This window comes from Chlamydotis macqueenii, chromosome 18 (genome assembly GCF_036417535.1).
Source record: "Chlamydotis macqueenii isolate bChlMac1 chromosome 18, bChlMac1.mat, whole genome shotgun sequence".
Taxonomy (NCBI): Eukaryota; Metazoa; Chordata; class Aves; order Otidiformes; family Otididae; genus Chlamydotis; species Chlamydotis macqueenii.
Genome location: NC_141573.1, coordinates 3,895,934 through 3,915,285, shown reverse-complemented (window position 1 = coordinate 3,915,285; position 19,352 = coordinate 3,895,934). Strand labels below are relative to the sequence as shown.

Here is a 19,352-nt window from a genome sequence, read left to right as displayed (position 1 = left end):
GGCAGACATCTCATGTAAATGTTCTCTCTGATCTCCCATCACTTTTCAGGCTGATTTTGTTGGGTTGTTTGTTTTTTTTTTTTAATATGGTCACATATACATCATTTTGGCAACACAGACGGAACTGGATCCTTTACAGAGCCATCTCCATGGAGCCTGGAGTTAAAGAACACCGTAACTGCTACAATGAGGTGAGACTGACCAAGGAAATTAAGATTTTTTTTTAATAGGGTAAGCTCTAGATAGCACATCCCTTCAATTCAAAATTTTTGGGCACTGTTTTGGTAGTCAGTGGTTAATAACAGCATTTCTTCATTGGAGATCAAAAACCTGGAAAAGACAAATGGAGTCCCTACTTCTCATTAACAGGCAAAGGGGAAGCGGGGACTATGGGGCAGCGGAAGGTCCCCAGACCCACTGAGGCAGGAGGGAATGCCCAGCACAGCACAGGGCAAGGAGGGAAAACCGGCAGAGACACACACACACACCAGCCTCGGAGCAACAGGAGGCATTTATAGACACGGATGGACGGAACAGGAGGAGGGGTGTAACACGGGAGATTGCCAGTGCCTCTGGACAATGGCGAGGACAGAGCACAGAGACCTGGATGTGGGAGAAAAATCAAAATCACACATGGGTATGGACAAACAGTACGTTGTCTCTACGGTTTGTACTCAAAAAGATACGTGAAGAAAATATAGCGATGTCTCTACAGCATATTCCAAATTCTTTAATTGAATATTCAGAGATTTTTGGAACATGGCCACTGCTTTATTGACAACCCTCAGAATACTCCAGACAGCACTGCACGAGAGCACACAGAGCTGCTGTGTGATACAGGTTACCAGCACCAGCCAGGATGACACAGTCAGAAGAGAATTGACGGAAAGGGCAGGGCAGGGTGATGGCAGAGTTTGGCAGATGTGACTCAAGCAGAGGGAGGAGAATTCTGAAAGCAAGATAAGTGCAGGAAGGTGGCAAAGAGCAGAAAAAGTGCTGTTGAGTGGAAAGAATAAGAACAAAGCAAAAAAAAATAAGCAAGGGAGTGGAACTCTCATTAACAAGCTCAGAAACAAAACCACTATTTGTTTGCATCACATACAACAAGTTGAAGATGAAACAGCCTATAACAAGTTGAACCACTACGGAACTCAGCACCTATCTCTGGTTTTGCCTTGCCTTAGGATCTCCTTCTCTGACACACGGGAACAGTAACCTGTTCATTGAGGAAGAATGGAAGCGAGAAGCAGCATGCACAAGCAAAAATGGCAGTCCCATGAATCGGAGAGGGGTTTGGATTGCTTTATAATAAGCCAGTGGTGGAAAAAGGGAATTCTCCCAAGCAGTTTAATCCACTCCGTTTCAGATTCTGTTGCATTTTTTGATGCAGACTCTTCATATACTCAAGCTGGAGAAAAGTTTGTGCATTGAACACTGGTATGTTACATCCAAATTTCAAGCGCTGGAGAGAGCACAGGAAAAAACTCTACAGATTCCTTGCAATGTTTATCTGAAACAACTTTTTTTTTTTTCCTTCTCAAGTAATCTCATTATCAAAATAACAATTACAGAAACATTCCTTCCAGATAATTTACTTCATAGATAAACTGGGAGCTGACTAAGTGAAGCACACAACATGCCTGTTCTCAAAAGTAATCAGAAACCAGCAGGTCAATAATGGAACATTCAGCAACTATCACTCTGGGGCCTTGACACATTCCAGATGAAATAATTTTATTTGCCTCAGTCATTTGCTGTAGGAGAATTAGTGTCATTGTGATATATCATCACAGGAATTGTCGTCTCCTGCTTTCTGTTCCATAACTGTTTTTCATAAGTCTTCTGAATTTATATCCTGTTCCTAAGTTAATTAGAGACATTGGCAGGTTGAAAGAATGCTCTTTCTCCTTATAGAGAGTAAAAAAGCCTTTAAAAATCTTTATTTTGCTTTACATACTTATAATTGTGAAACTAACAATCGGCCAGAGATTCTGCATAAAAAAGTATCCAGCTGTTTTTAAACTTCAGCCCCAGAAAATATTACTAACAACACTGGAGCTGTTCAGAGCAGACAGCAAACCTATTCAAAATTATCCCTGCTAAACACTGGAATTGCACCTTCAACCTCAGAAGAGTTTGGTTAAATTCTGTTTGTATTTTCCCTAACCTCTTTGTACTCCAACTTGATAGCTAAACTTTGTTAGGCTCATTTTCTGTGTACTTGATCATACGAAGTTTTTGTACCGTGGCTGAGTCACCACACCTTTGTGATCTGATTATTTGTTTGCTGGAGGCTCCTCTCTTTCTGTCCAGAGTCTCAGCTGCCACTTGAACAGGTCCAATGGGTATTTGCTGTGTGCTGCTTATTGTCCAACAATATCCCAATGCAGGTGAAGAAACTCAGTTCTATGCAACCCTTTTTCGTTTGGTTTGCAATAGATCAGTTTGCTTTCTAGTTAATTATTTCTAATGTAGCTGGAAACCTCAGAAAGAAAAATAAGAAAGTCTCCTGAGAGCTCAGACATTCTTGTCCACATATCTAAGAATAGCAGAAATATTTTACACTAAAGATACATATTTGCAAGTGCTGTGATAAGCTGGCATGTAAGGGTTTGTTGAGAGCTGCAAGGCATCTTTCCTCCATCCTCCGAGTGAAAAAGGCTCCAGCCTGTGACTAGCAAAGGAATTTGTTCTGAAAGCCAGCAGCTAGCGACACCCATTCCCCAGCATGTGTAGCTGGACAGGAGGCATTCACCAGGAGCCCTGTAATCGCTCAGAGAGCAGAATCTCTAGGAGTTACTGCTGCAAGGCTCCCTTTCAGCTGTAGCCCACGTACAGTGTCCCAAATCGATGAGCTTAATTAAATTAACTTATAAACAAAAATTAAACACTTGTCAGGTTTCTAAACACAAGACCAAAACCAAAGGAACTCCTGTTCTAAGTTTAAGAGACTTTCTCACACACAGTTCTTAAGTAATGTCCCAGCCACTAAAACAAGGGTTTGAACTTCACAGGAGTATCCTATTTTCTAAATAGTACCCCCAAATCTGGATGACTTCCTTTGGCTTCAACTTTGAAAGTATTTTTTCCACTTCCTCCTCCCTCTCAATGTCAGCAGGAAGCTTGCAAGGATGAGCTCAAGCTTTGATACAGCATTTCTTGGGACATTACCCATGTCTCATCTTCCTGATAGGAAGTCTTTTGTGTTGCAGTTTTAATGAGGCCTTCCTCCACAAACAGCATAATGTTCTATTTTAAAATGCTCTCCTGACAATTACAGTTTTTCACATATTACACACCCCAAAAGCATCACTTGTGCAGTAGTTCTGCTAAGCTCATTATCTTAAGTGTGTCATTTGCTTTACATATTATTAGTACGGTTGTCGAGACTTGGTAGTAGACCAAGCAGACATCTCCTGCTGTTTGCTGTCAGATTTAGAGGTTTGCTGGGAAACAAATACCACTCCTTAAAGCAGATGCTATCGTAACTGGACCCAGATTACAGAAGAGTAACACGATGGCACTCTGATTTCCATTCCTCTTTTCATGCATCCAATCACTCTTGGCTTTTTATACTACCATTGCAGAGAACAATATTCTGGAAAATTTTCAATGCCTGCTGAGCTTTTTTTCTTAGGACACGTCCTAATTTCAAGTCCTTAAGAAGGTCATATTTATGAAATCCATGGTATTTCACAGGAAAACCAGATTGGTAAAATATTCTGCATTGAATCTCTGAATGCAGTGTATGTGCCTGAATGCAATTTCTGAACAGCCTTCATATTTTACATGTGAAAAACCTTAAGACTACCAGCAAGATTCAGGCTGTTGTTCATATCCTCTTCAAAATCACTAACATACACTGAAATAACCCTACTGAGGCTTTAAAGTCCTTGCTCTCTATTTGGAGTGGAACTTAGGAGGTTAAGTAAGGTATGAACACACTACACAGCAGTGTGTACTTGACTCAATAAGATTATGTTTTATTTATCCAATTATTGGTCTGCCTTTAGAATCAGTTTTCCTTGAAATGAGGCTCGATTTAATTCTTAGGATGTCCCGCAAACCATTTCGAGGGAATTTACTATCTTTAAGAAAAGGGTTTCCAAGCTATCTGACATATTTTGGACAATGTCTGTGAGTTTATTCTTTCTTTCACAATTCTCTAATGAATATAGAAGATAAAAATTTAGATAAATATTCAAGACAAGGACAGGAATTATTCCCAGTGGTATATATGTAACTTTTTTTTCCTAGCTTCAACAGTTCGAGGCAAATGCACTTTTTCTATTTCTCTTAAAGATAATTTCATAGTCTATCAGCTCCATTCAAATATATTTTGGATTTTTGCCTGAATTACAGTTTATTTAATCTCCTCCAAGTATTTCTAGTTCTGTTTCCTTGCACCATGGTGAGTAGTTAGTCCCCAGCTCCCTGAGGCAGTTATACTGTCACTTAGTGACTGTTTTGCCTACCTTCTACATTTGTACACCTATTTAATTTTTCTTTACAAGTCTCTTCAACCCTGCAATCATTTTTGCTAATGCTCTTGAATATCTCTGTAGCTCTATACCTTCTACAGGCCTTCACCGATATGTGTTCCAAGTGTTGTCTCATCAGATTAGATAAAGATCACCTCCTGATTCAAATTCTATGAGTACAGCATTGCTGTTTGGTTCTGATAATGTACTGCATTTCAGATTCAGACATGTATTTCTGTCTGCTACCATCCTTTTAATCATTCTTACTTGTCTCTTTCAGTTAAAGAAAAAAAAAAATCACATTAGAAAATTCAAATTTAATTTCCGTTAAAGAAAAAAATATACAACATAGTGTAAGTAACAGACACCAATGCAACACAGACTGGGAAGATGACATGTGCTAAGATTAAACCTGCTATCAATGGGTAAATCCTTAATTAATATAAACTGTGATAGACCCTACTGAAGATATCTTCTGAGAAAAATAGCTGAGAATTTGTCCCCTCATTACTAGTGGGCATTATGGGACATTTAGGTTTCCTCTGACACTCAAATGAAATTTAAACATGAAACAAAGCAGAATATCTAACAATTATCTGTAGTACATACTGAAAAGCACAGTTTGGTCATCACCTGGTCATCGCAGTTTCAACTCTTAAGTCTCCAGCTTTCAGATCTGAGCCTTTAACTCCCTTTACTTTTTCTCTTTCACATTTACCACATTAAAGTATTTTTCCTCTCCGTATTCTTTACTGGTTTTTAAAAAAAAACCTGCACAAAAATTTTGAGCACCGCAGTTAAGAAAAACAAGTGGATTATGTTTTATCTACCGTCAGAAGTTCAAACTAAATCAAGGCAGGAGTTTCAGAAAGATCCCTTCACCTGGAACTTCCTCATCATCTCCTTCTCAGCTTCCAAGGGCTGCTGAAAACTTATTGTATATTCTTGAGGCCAGTACATTTAAATCATGAGAAAAAAATTGTTTTATGTGCTATATTTTGCCCTAGCTCTGCTAGAGGGAATACTTGATTTTTCTGGGCACTGTGCCCAGATTATGTTTAATTTTGTCTACAGATTGCACAGTTTCCCAGATACTATACCAGAGATGAGCATTTTATAAGTTAATGAAACAATAAATAAAATGAAATCTGTTCTCATGTCTCCATGTAATAACTGGAACCTTAAAAGCCTCGCCCTGTTTTATAGAAGCTTCTCTTTGTTACAGTCAGTGACTAAAAATACAGCAAATTATTTTGAAGTGACAAAAAATAAGGTAAATAATTTATAGGATCCCCACAAAGACACTTCAAATTTAACCTTAAATTTCTTAAACAAATAGCTAAAATAAAGGTCCACTATTGAATGCATTATGCATTAGTCATATTAAGAAGAAATCAGCTTGGATTCCACTACTGTATTTCACATAATTATTCTATTTTTAGAATAAAAAGAGGAAGAAAAACTTACTGTGTATTCTGATTTCCAATTGTCCATTTGTAAAAACAGAATGATGAGGGAAAAGAAGAAAAAAAAAGAAATGTGAAATAAAACAATGATGCAAGATCCTTACAGTAAACATATATTAATAATAAAAAAATTGTGCCAGGTAATCTGCTGATTTATATTTGACTAAAGTCTATGGGACAATAAAGGGTACAGGTCAGCACAGAATCTAAGCACTTGATGTTTTCTTTGCAAGGAAGAAATTGCATAGATACAACGCTCCAGTTTTTACCTATCCATAGTCTATAATCTTTATCTCCTGACATCAGTTGATAAAAGATGCAGTTCAACACTTGTTAAAGTAGCTCGGTATCTATGGCTCAATATGTAACTTGGAGCTTCTGAAAACAAGCTAAACTATCCAAACAGTACAAGTCAGTAATAATTTCTGCTTTATTCCTTACCTGTAATTGTATAAGGATAATAATTCCAAGCCTTCTCTGTAACATAAAATATTTTGGGAACAACTGCTCTAGCCCAGCTAGGCAGTTTGCTGAAAATAAAAAGAAAATATAAGATCAGAATATGTTATAACTTACAAGTACTGTAGAAAAGAAGATACTTCCAAATGTGCTCATAATTTGACAGGCGTGTCACAGGATATAGCAACACCTGGACTTCACAACAGTATTTTCATCTCATGCTGAGGCAATTCTGTCTCAGCTTTCTCCACAAGCGTATATGAAACCAAGTCGGTTTGTTCCCCTCTTCAAGTGAGCAATATAATGTCAGTGCAATAGCCTCTGATCGGATTTAAATTGAGGTTGCAGATTGCAAGAATTTATGGCCTCAAACTTTTGGTCATGGACAAACTCAGCAGGTTAGATCATACAAGGTGTATCTGTCTCGCAGTATCCTTAACCACAGGGAGGCACTCTCTAACAAGAGGTCATGAGGAAATATGTGATTTTAGGCCCCTTGGATCCCAATTCCATTAGTTCTCCTTAGAGACTGTTTCTTCTTCCTCCATATTCTCTGTTGGCACACGAACCCTTACGGTTCACCTCACCCAACGTGCAGTTTTTCCCACACTACGAACACCCACTCTTGAGTAGGAAGCTTTTGTATTAAAATTAACAAGTCACTCAAAACACCTCTGTGAGGCTGGTAGGTAGTATTAGTCCCATTTTGCTGATATCAGGGAAAAGTAAATCACAAAAGTGAAGAGAACTAATGGAAATTATGTTATAGCTCAGAGCTCGATCTGTCAAGAGAACTTACCAATGCAGTGGTAAAACAGCAGTGGAATAAGAAATGAAAGACATGGACACAGCACATGGAAAGATCATTAAAAGATAATTAAATACTATTACAGAAGAGGGGGAGCGTTTTCTTTACCATGGATCTTGGATCTCTCATTTCCAGAAATATCTGGTCACTCAAAGTACCAAAGAAGCAATGAACAAACATACATTTTAAGAAGAAGGCAAGTTCATGAGAACGAATCTTTCAACCCTTTCTTAATGGCATTAATTATAATCACTGAAGCTGCTGGTAACAAAGATGCAGTACTGGTCACTCAAAGGAAGGCAGACCTTTGGAGACCACAAATACCACTGCACTTCAGGGGCTCAGTTAAAATTGTGTTAGTCTGGTGATGCCACTCAGCCTGAGACTGAATCTTCACTGAACTGAAGTTCAGTGCTTTCAAACCTCAGTTTTCCAAGTGTAAATGTTTGAGACAGTTCTGTTTAGATAACTGTGTGCAGCAAGTAAATTAACTTTCCATATTAGCAAATTTCTGAGGAGAACAGAGTTCAGATCGTTAAGGCTTATTTAACCATGATCTAGCTACACATACATATTGTATCTGTCCAGAGGCAAAACGCAGACGTTAGTACATTATCTAAAGATTCAAAGTCAAGTGCATTCACTTTTGCTCTTTGACAGCACTTTACGTACTGCATAATAGGCTTCACTGCATCATATGTTTTGTTTATTTTGTCAGTCTCTGCCCATGCTTTTTTACGACTATCTCTCTGCTCCCTCCCTTATCCCTGCTAAACTTTACTCTGATGCCTAAATAATAAATACCTCAGAATGCAGACTTTCCCTTTCCGAAAACAATGCCCCAGCAGGAGAGAAGAGGCAGTAAAAAATTCTGAATACAACTAAGACTTACACTGACAGCAGAAAATTTTACTAGTGATGTCTTTGTTAACATACAGCTGCTCATTTTGCACTTTTTTTGGTTATTGTTGTTTTCAGCATATTTCCTTGTCTACCTATCTTTGCTGGTACAGCACATCTCCAAAAAAAATAATTTTATGAGCAAAACACACATTATACTCAGAGCTTCCAGCAAGTTATAGTCAGACACACATGGTTCCAAGGGTCCATTCAAAGAAAGAAAATATACTATTTCTGTTTTAGCAGCACATGTATCTATGGATCACATTGTCTTTGTTATGGTTTTTTGTTTGGGTTTTTTATTTTTTATTTCTTCCTTCCCCAGATCAAATTCAGTCTTTCAGTACACAGGGAGGAAGTGTTTCTTAAAGGCATTCCAGCTGAAACCACTGGTAAGCAAGATGATTTTCTGCTAGAATTAAAAGTATTGGCAGGCAAGAAAAGATAAATGACAATAATGCACAAATCTTTCACAGAAACCATCACTGAATATATAAGCTCAGGAGAGATCAGTCCAGAGCAAAATACAGTGAAGCAAAGCTAGCAAGTTTATTAGAGTGGTGGACCCTCGAAGACGAGAAGATGAAGGAGAGAACTGTGCTGGTGCAAGGAGTCCTGTCCCTCAAGGAAGGCAGGCAGAGTTTTCAGCACATCTTGTGCGGCAGCATGTCTCTTTGAGCAAAGTTTTCCAGAGAGATCCCGGCCTCCCAGCAAAATCCACAGTTGCCTGAAACCCTGCTGATCCTTTCCTCAAAGCTTTAATACTTCTGCAATATCTGGTGGTAGTGTGACACCAAAACCAGATCCAAATAGCAAATCTGGTTATGATTATCAAGGAGCGTTCATAATTATCAATAAACTCAGTCAGCCTGACTTCAACCATCCACCACAGCTTTAGGTAAACTTCCTCAGTTGTTGCAGGCACAGATATTCTTTGTCAATGTTCGCTGCCATCTTTGGGTAAGAAATCCTTTGCTCCACTTCCTGCGCTACCAGAAACTGCATGCTTCTCACGGATGTCTTGGACATGCTTTCTAGGACAGAGTCCTTGTGGTTATTCTGAATTACCCTCAAGTGGTAATTCTGAATATGCTCTTCAGTGCTTAAAGTGTTATCTCTTTTTAACATGAAGGATGGAAATATCCAGAAATATTTAAAAACCCACAGCTTCTGGGAGCTCTACAACAGCAACACATTTATTGATTTTTCCCAAGTCCTGTATCTACCCTGCGAGAGAGCAGAGTTACTATCACAAGAATATTAAATGTTGGCAAGACATAAATTATTGTACTCTTGTGAGCATGTTTTGTGCGTGCAACATTACTGGTGGTTCAATTTAGCCTGAGTAAAGGTTACGTATGTCAGGATTGCAGTGGAGGAGTAACTGGCAATGTAGAAGCAATAGCTATACTGTTTCTATGCCCACTACAAAATGCTTCCGAGCACAAGTTTAATAAAATAAAACAGGCCCAGGGGAACAGAACTTCAGAAAAGCAGCGATATTCAATTAGATCAGCAGTAGTAAAAATGGGAACAGACTGAGCAATATATTTCATCACACACACACACACACAGAATAATATGTGTATATATATATATATATATATAAAAACATCTCTGGCCTTCGAGTGTGGAGGCATTGATCCTCAGCAGTGTAACTCCACCATAGGAAGAGATACATATATCACTTTAAGAGATGATGGAACTTCGGGGAAACAAAAACAATTTTTTCCATCATGTCTTTAAGCCTATTATTTTGGTACAAAAGGTCGTCATTGTACAAGCCTAAAGGTCATTCATAATGTCAATTAATTTTGCTGAGGCAAATCTCTTGATGCCAAAAATGGGAAATTGGCTTTGTGACATTATTATGTAGTGAGAAACCCTTAAGCCATTTTAGTGGTTTGCTGTTTGTTTGTTTGGGTTTTTTTTGTGCAGGTGAGGCATTTGTTTGATTTGTCTCTTTAGTTTTTCAGTTTCTCCACCCCAATTTTGGAAAAAAGAATGACAAACAGCTAAATGTAAAAGAAAACAAAAACCTCTGATTTTCAGTAAATCCTTAACTTCAAGTTATAATTCTCTCAGAAAAGATACTCTAGAAGAAGCAGCAACTAATCCTATTTCAAGGCACTGATCTATCCCACCTTGCTTCTGCTTGTGGCTAGTAGGAAGCAGCCCATGCCGAGAGAAACAGTTTTGTCGCACTTGCCTGTTGAGATAAACCCGTTTTTCTGTCAGCTGACCATTGCCATGGTTTGGATCTTCATAGGGTTCATTCTGCACCACTTCCACACCTTCACCTCGGTCACTCTGCTCATGGCTATGCTTGCTTATCATGTACAGCTGTCCAATTCTGTACTGCAAAGCAAAATTAAGAACAAGGTATATCAGCTTTGTGTAATGCAGGTGTATTCAAAAGCCAATGTCATACAATGATACAGCACTATGTGCAAAAAAGAGGTAGTTCAAGGGCAAAACCCAGTATTTTGCAGCTTCATTTAGACCCATGAGTTGGGGTCTTCCCATTATTTTATTAAGTCCAAAGCATTACTTGTGGAAAAAATAACAAAAACCGAGTGTATACAGATGTAAAGAATCAGGCTGGTCCTTTTTTTTAGACTGTATTTCCAAGTATATAAATTAGGCTCAAATAAACAATTGATCTATTGCTGACATGCAAGGAGATTTTAACCAGCAGGTGAACTAAAAAAATTCTATGGGACACAGGATTCTCCTGTTTTGCCAACACCGTGCCAAATAATGAAGCCCTGCAAAGAGATTCAGGAGAACTGTTGATGATTCACAGAAACAGGAGCATCAGCTCTTAAGAAAAATCTCATGTAGACTCCAAGTCCTTTGAAAAAGAAGTTTGAGATGAGTGATTTGGCAATATTATTAAAATGAATGTAAGCATTTAAATGATCCTTTTTCTATAGGCTCTTGAGTTACTTAGGAAGCCAAAACCCAGGAGGGTTGACCCAACACTGCTGTCACAGAAAAATAAATTGTACTGGCAATTGATTTTGAGGCATTTTTGAGGCATCTCTGGCCTCCAGAGAAATACAACAAAAAGTACCTTCATTAGCAAATACTTTCCCATACATTTTTCTGATCTGAGAATTTATTCTCCCTCAAGTCCTTTCCACATTCTTGAACATACCACAGTTCTTACAACAAACTGTCTTTGGACCTTCCAGTATTCTCCATTTGGATCCCTCTCTCCCCCAAAGTAATTTATTTAGGCATACACATGCTAATCACGTCAATCACATCAATCACTTCAAATACAAAGAACAACCTGTTAATTTAGAGAATGGCTGAGTTACCACACGAGCTGCCAAGTACTAGCTCAGCACAAGCAAACAAAAGCATAGTGACAGTCTGACCTCAGAAAACTGCAAGATTCTTGTGGTTATTACATATTATAAACAAGCAAGACTATCACAGACTTTAAAAAGCCCAAATCAAAAGAGCAATTAGCTGGGAAAAAAAACCCAAACCATCACAGACCTCATTAACAACGCCAACAAGACAGTCTTGCTAAAAAAAATGATAGACAATAGGACCACGGAGGGCTCCCTGCAGAAGTTGTTTGAATTCCACATAACTCCATTTACATTCCCCTGCAGCAGGCAGGCCACAGGAAGGTAAGAAATTTAGGACTTGGATTTTGCAGGATCCTTTGCTTAGAGGACAGGGATTTCCCTTCTCCTAGCGCTGAATGGACACCTCCTCCTTCCCAGCCAGCCACGGCTACAACAGTGAAGAAAATGGTTTGCATCCAAAAAGTTTCTCTCAGCTGGCAATTCCAAAGCACTAAAAATGCCTCAAGTTTATAAAAAGGTTCTTTAAGGGGAAAAGGGTGCTTGGGGTGGAGGGAGTGAGGTACCTTGGATCTATTTTCTTTTCCTCTTATCTAATTAGTTAATTTTGGTGGATTTTTACCCCATTACGTTTCTTCAAACATGTCCTCACACTGACAAATATAACCCACTCTTAAAACTTTCTGGAATTAGTAAAAAAAAAAGAACTAAGAAGGAGGAAAAAAATAAGATAAGAGTTGTCATAAAATTAGTGAGTGTCCTACAGGTCAGGTCAATTAATTACGAAAGTGTGACCTTTATAACATTAAAAAAAAAAAACCAATCAGATCTCTGCGTAAGTGCTGGCTACGCAACTTAGAGGTGCCTGGGCATTTCAGTGTTATGCACATAATGTTTCTTCCTCTCCTTTCTCCTCTTAATTTGTGAGAACTGATGGCCTTTTTTATTTCTTAGTAGAACGATCATTCTTTCTCTTTATATCCTATATAACTGCGGAACATTTCTATGTAGTGAGAGAGTAGATTCTCTGATGACATTCACTAAAATGATAAGTAGAATAATGCTCTTTAAATGATTTGATGCTGGTTCTTTCTCATCTCTGGTACCTCTTTCACACAAAATGTCCCCACTTAAGTGATAAGCCCTAAAATTATTTTTCCTGCTAATCCAGTTATCTACCTTAGTCTCTACTGAATCCTCTTTGTCTCTGTCTCACCATATTTAAACATGTCCTAATCTTCAAGGCTCTGAAGAGCTGCAGTCCTTACACATACCTTTTAACTAGTTCCATGAAAAATTGTTCTCTTTTTCACGAACAATAAATGAATGCATTGGTGCACAGGCAAGGTAAAGTTTGTGGACAGAGGTAGTATATTTTATTTGAACAACAAGCACAGTTGAAAAAGGAGAACATTCAGGTACATGAGGTCGTTCTTCATGTCTGAAATCAAAGCAACATACTTCAAAGCTGAATGCAAGTTGAGAAAAAATGCTTTGCCTTTAATTAGATATGTATCAATTAGACCACCTGCGAGTAAAGATGCTTACTGCCTGTGGAGTAGTAAGGATGTTAGAAAAGAGGAGAGATGATAAGGGAAGAAAGAGATCAGTAATTTATAGCCTGTGGAACATGAAAAAGTTAAGAGAGGAGAGGAATTACAATTTGCCATAAAGCCAATATTTCTATTGCGATCTCTATTGAGATTTTTGTTATCCCATAAAGTTGTGACTTTTAGTTGCCATGGACATATCCGGAAAGTGTTCCATGATTGCACATATCACTGCATGCTTTGATTTCCTACTTCCATGTAGTCCTTTGCAATTTTGCTCTCAGTTTTAATGGTTTAATATAGACATCTCAGTTCTTGCTGGAAATACTGGCTCAGAAACATCGAAACGAGCGTACGTTCACACTGACAACTAACAATGGGGTTCTACTAAAGCATTCATTTGCTCCAGCACCATGAATCAAGCAAGTTTTGCTAACGGAGGTTGCTGTTCTTTCACGGACCCATACTACCATAAAATGCTAGCAAAATACCAAATCACAAAGACTGCAAATCAATCTGAGTATGTGGTTAAGAGCAGCTAAGCTGCATACCCGCTCAACTCCTCAGATGATGATCAGTGTTGTCAAGCAGAAATTGCTTTACAGATGTTGCACAGTCAGTGCTTAAAGAAACGTTCTGCTTCTGTGAGGAGACTCAAAATCGCACACACTCCGTTTCTACCTAAAAATCTCACAGAACGTATCCAAAGCAGCTCAGCAAGGCACTTCTCACTTGGGAGATGCTGAAGAAAACTGAAGACACCACAACCAGTGCAGGACAGCTCTTCAGTAGGAATCCTACTGCTACGCCTCTCTCCACAGGCGATGACTTTCCGTACCTACAGGTCTGACACCCGTCAAGTGGAAATAGCCACCTTTCAGAACTATCGACGTGACTGTGCAGCCCTGCTAGAAAGCAGCTGTGTTCTGCAAAAGCAGCATACTTTCACACGTACTTTAAAGTATCTAAATTAGCTCCTTTGTGTGCTATTCATTTGTTTTTACCTGGTTTATACAATGTTAATATAATTCTAGAGCAGGATGAAAAAAGAGTTAACTTCCAAAATTATAGTACTTTACTAAACCAGAGAGTACACAACTATTGTTTCAGATAAAATAACTTTTAAAAATGAGTATGTTTATATTTACATGAATAAAATCCAAAGCAAAAATGTGTCTTTTAGAACTTGCTAAAATTTAAATGTCTGAAAAAAAAAGCCACAGCTTTTTTAAAGTTCCTATCGATACTGTGGAGAAATACAACTTAAGAAACACTTTACAGCAGTAAACCGGCAAGGATAAATTGCTGTGCCACTATTATTTATGTCGCTCTATCACAACAGCTGTAAGATAATTTTTGAAGACTATATAGTGTTTCAAGGAAGTTAGTAAAATTTCACACAATGTCACCTGCTCTGAATTTGGTTCTGGAGAAAAGCTCTTTGTTTGAAAACTCTTCAGTTTAACAGGGGAAAATGTCTTCAGTATCAAAAGAACTTCAACTAAGAAACGCACTGAACGTGGAGTCAGAGATTTCTAAGATATTGCCACACAGCTTTTGGAGTAGATGATGTTTCTCAACTCCTAATGAGTTAGACATTGTCTCAGCGGTGACTTCTCTTTTGCTTCAACAGGCAGATGGTGTTTGCCTACTGGGAGTTTAGTCATACAAGAAACAAGGTTTATGTTAGCAACAGCATAATGATGGTCAATTTGATTTTGTTTAAAATTATAAGTGAGATCAGAATCACTTTTTTTGGTGTTCTTGAGAGAAGGGGGGGGGGGGGGGAAGTGAGTCCACCCTACACATCTTTCATTTGTAGAACTCTCGTTGTCTTCAGCAGAAGCTGCACAAGAAATCCTTGTACAAACATGTCTGAATTTTTTTCAGCGTGACTGATTATTGCTCAGTTTTTCATCTAATACTAGTCTTAGAGTACAACCTTTCAAACTTCATGTGGAATGCAAAAAGTAACATTCTCTCAAAGGAGAAATTATGCCAAAGCTATCCATAATCTGAAATTTTTATATCAGTCCTTGAAGTTCTTATCTGAATGCTCACAGAAAATGTGACAGATTTATCATTGGCTTCATCTGATACGGCAATACTCATATACAGAAGAACTGTTGAACCCTTTCATCTACACTTAGTTTTCTATAACTAGACTCTCAGGGACGGTGCTGCCATTTCAACTTATGCAATTTATTGTTCTAAGTCAGTAGAGTGACAGTGAGATCCCTCCCTGCAGTTACAAGCTGGACTCCAGAAGATGCTGAATGTCTTTTGTACCTATTAAAGGTAATGGTTGTTCAGTGCACTGCATTTTGACAATGGAAAGTATTTCTCACACAGTGATTCATGCTTAAACATGCCAGCGGCTTCTAGTCCTGTCCTCAGAAAATCGCAAAGGTAAAACGGAAAAAAAAGAAGAGAACCAGCAACAACTAAACTGAAATAGATCTGTACGTACGCACAAATGTGCTCCTTTGCAGAGGCAGCTATAAAGGGCACAAACCTGCCTCCACTGATGGCAACAGGTATTTTGTCGTTGACCTCAATTTAGTAGAGATTTACTTCTAGCAAGAAAATATAAAATGAATCAACTTCATCGTCAATTGTCTCTGGCTAGCTACACTGAATCCAAGGATGTGGATTATGGGTAAACAGTAGCAATTTGATTAAGGAATTCTGATGTAAAGAATGCTGTCTGATCAGCAGAAAACAATCTTAAAACTGCTGATCTGTTTCTGATTTATTTTCAAGTCATAGTCTTTGGAAGACTGTTTGTGTGCTCCTTGGTGGATGTGTTCCAAGACTTCATTTCAGACTAATTTTAACTGAAAAGATTAATAAGAATATTATTCAGCACTTGTATAATCATTCGTTTCCATGTTAAAATTATTTAAAACAAATTCTGATTATTCCTCAAAGTACCACCATGAGACAAGCACCATGATCCTCAGGTAGGTTACTTGTCCAAACATGCAGAGCCTGTCACTCCAAGCAATCCCTTTAACAGCAATTTTACAGAGATATTTTGTGTCTGGAATAACTTGTTTGAAAATGTACTTGCTTGAGTAACTCTCTTTGTTTGGGAGGATACGCTGAAGTTTTCTATTATGTGTTCTCTTTTGATATTAGAAAGCATTGTTTTCAGGTCTCGATCAACACCTAAGGCCCACATTGCCATAAATATGAAAAGTTACAGTTAGATGTTGAAGACCGGCAAAGAAAGCATTATCCTTATTTTATATTTGATTAATTGAAACAGAATTTAAATTAATACCTCAACCTTAAAAAAAGATATCTGTGATAGAACAGGGAATTTAACCTCAATGTAGTGATTTCCAGCTCAGTGCTTTTACCACCAGACACATCTGTAATTTTTTAAAATTCTAAACAGTAATTACTTAAACAGAAGTGGTTTTTCTTATCTCACTACTGACTATAAATCCTTCACGTTATTATTGTTATTAGCCATCATTCTGTCTGCCTTCTCAACTGGGCGAAGCCTGAGGCATCCTCATGCCCATCTGGAGGGGAAAGCAGAGCCCTCACACGTGGGCAATTATAACACCAGCTGATAAGAGCACCCAGATTGTGCCTTATGATCCCTGTACTTGTCTAGATGATGATTCATAGCTATTAAGAATAATTTAAGAAAATCTTTTCCATGACACAAGCTCCAGGTTCTGACAAGGTGATTTGTTTGCCTTGTTATTAGCATTCCTAGATTGGTTTTAACTAGCATAAAGGAATGTACAATGTGCTGGTATTCGATGTTTCATGTCCTGTTGAATTTCACTGGCTCCTACTTGGCCTGCTTTTTGAATTAGGTTTTCGTTTGTTTTGGTTTTCATAGAATCATAGAATGGTTAGGGTTGGAAGGGACCTTCAAAGGTCATCTAGTCCAACCCCCCTGCAAGGAGCAGGGACATCCCTGACTAGGTCAGGTTGCTCAGAGCCTCATCCAGCCTGGCCTTGAACGCTTCCAGAGATGGGGCCTCCACCACCTTTCTGGGCAACCTGTTCCAGTGTTCTATAACCCGCATCGTAAAAAATTTTTTCCTAATTTCTAATCTAAATCTACCCTCCTTGGACTTGGAAGTCTCTCTTATGCAGCACAACTTACCAGTGTGAAGGTAGCAGTTTATATATCTGAAATGTGATTTTCCTGGTAAAATAACTACATTGTGGGCTAGGGTCATGTGAAAAGAGTACTGCTGGTTTTGACTGCTGGGAATATCTGCAAGGAAAGCATGAATAGTAAACAGAGAATGCAGAAGGGTGTGTTCTTATAGCCCAGTGCAGTGCCCTGCGGAGATACCCTGAATACCACTGAATTGATACTAAACCTCCTTTAGCCTGCCTGATTAGCAGTGTGGAGTCTACACTAATATGTTATTTGACTTCTAGTTTCTAAGCAAAGATGTTTAGAAAGAACTAGGCACCTTTACATTGTATTCTCTTGTAAAATGTACAAAAATTCTAAATGCAACTAAGTTTTTAGGAACTGTTGGTTTAAAATGGCAGTCCCTGAGGCACAAATACCAAACAGTAGCTCCAGAAGCAAAGGTAGCTTTCTAAATTATTGTGTTCAAGAGCAAATCCATTTTTTAACCTATTTTGTATAGGTAAAAATCCTTCTGAAACAACAGGATCAATCCTGAACAATCCTTCTGAAACAACAGGAGGATTGACTGGTTAGAAGAAGGAATAACACCAAAAATCTACACAACTGACCTTAGCTAATTACAGATTATTAGTGAGATGCCACAGTTAAGTGAGTGCCATAGTTCTAAGTGTCATTTTATCTTGACTTTAAACATATTAGAGGTGTAATTTGTCTGGAGAATCAGTTGTAGGAGGCATCTGAATTCAACAAGGCAACACAGAAAAACCCAGCAATGAGAAAAATATGCACAGAATAAAGAGAAGCCATATGAGAAATCAAGACGATATTCACTAACAACCAGTGGGAGAAATAACAGCTACAAGAGAATTAATGTTAAATATTTCAAAGGGTTATTTTGTCTCTAGATTATTTTATGTGATTAATGCCATTACTGCTCAGGGCAGTAATCTGTATAAAACTTCCTACACCAATTGAATAGTAAAGATTAATTTCTGGCAAAACGCTGTCCCTGTTACAGGATGTCCATTGCTTCCTCACAGCAGAGACGAGGGAACTGACCTTGCCTGTGTAGTAATTTGCCTGTCTAGCAGTTCTTAGACTACATTAAAGCTGAGACAGGAAAACACAGAACAAACTGTCAGGAAGGCAAGAATACTTTCTGAACTAGCATACAACTAATGGTTTAAAGTAATTTCATTTAAAAAACCCAGCCCAGATTAACAAAGTCTATAGACAGCTTTAGTAGGAAGGCTATAACAACTATAAACATCTAGGTCCTAAAATGGGAATGTAAATATGATGTGGTTTGAGGACCTAGAAAACCGTACAAGTCATTTAGTGGTACAAACGTCCCTTACCCTAGTAACACATAGAGGATCTGACTAGTTACAGGTTTGAGTTGAACTTGACATTTTTCTTTCAATTAATTCCTGCAGGCACCTGTGATTCACAATGCTCTATACATCTGCTAACTTGCATCAGTAGTCGCCTTCAGTACTGCCCAAATTCACGGGAACGCGCTTTTGCAGCCTCACAAACAGTTGCAGCAGGAGGAGTTGACTTCTGCATGCTGTGAAGCGCAGTTCTTACTGCTTTCATGTTTCCTTTGCCTTCTCAAGGAAAAAAATTACATCCTTAAGATACTTTATCTGTTTAAATTTCTACAAGTGACAGTTCAGCAACACTTATTGGTTATTCAGAAAGACAGTACCCTCCTCCAGGATTTTCAGCTGAAGAAATATGCCCTGCGCTAAATCTGCAGTGTCCTGGCACACGGTGGCTTACAACCAAAAATGAATGACACTGATCAGCAGGATCAGGTCCAGATCTGTGGTTAAGAAGTGTACAATGAAAATTAAAATAAATGAAAATTAAGTTGCAAATTTTCAGCTCTCATGCAAATGTTTTCCCAAATATAGCTCATGTCCTGTTCAAACGGTAGTAATTTTATGTTTCCACACCAGCTGTGCTATTGAAAAAAGCCAGCTGTTTATCCTGAGAGTACAAGCTCATACAATTTTTAAGAATCAGTTTTTATTAACAATATTTTACAGTGAGTCAGCTGGTTAAATTTTTCAACCATTTACACTACGTACTTCTCACATAAATACCAGTAACATTCTATTCTTTAGATTTACGAAGATACATGTATTTCCTACAAAGGATGCACATAAATTTTCAAGAGTCTAAAACGTCCTCTGTTCCCCAAACCAGAAAGAAGAGCTAAAAG

General features: G+C 38.2%; 1 protein-coding gene across 1 annotated transcript in view; it reads right to left on the bottom strand.

The window, feature by feature from the left end:
- PITPNC1 (phosphatidylinositol transfer protein cytoplasmic 1) overlaps nucleotides 1-19,352 on the bottom strand; it is an 84,100-nt gene that overhangs the window by 34,966 nt on the left and 29,782 nt on the right. Inside the window, 3 exon segments of the mRNA XM_086762474.1 lie at nucleotides 5,949-5,956; nucleotides 6,389-6,477; nucleotides 10,324-10,472. Of these exon segments, the coding sequence (XP_086618600.1) occupies nucleotides 5,949-5,956; nucleotides 6,389-6,477; nucleotides 10,324-10,472 (246 nt within the window).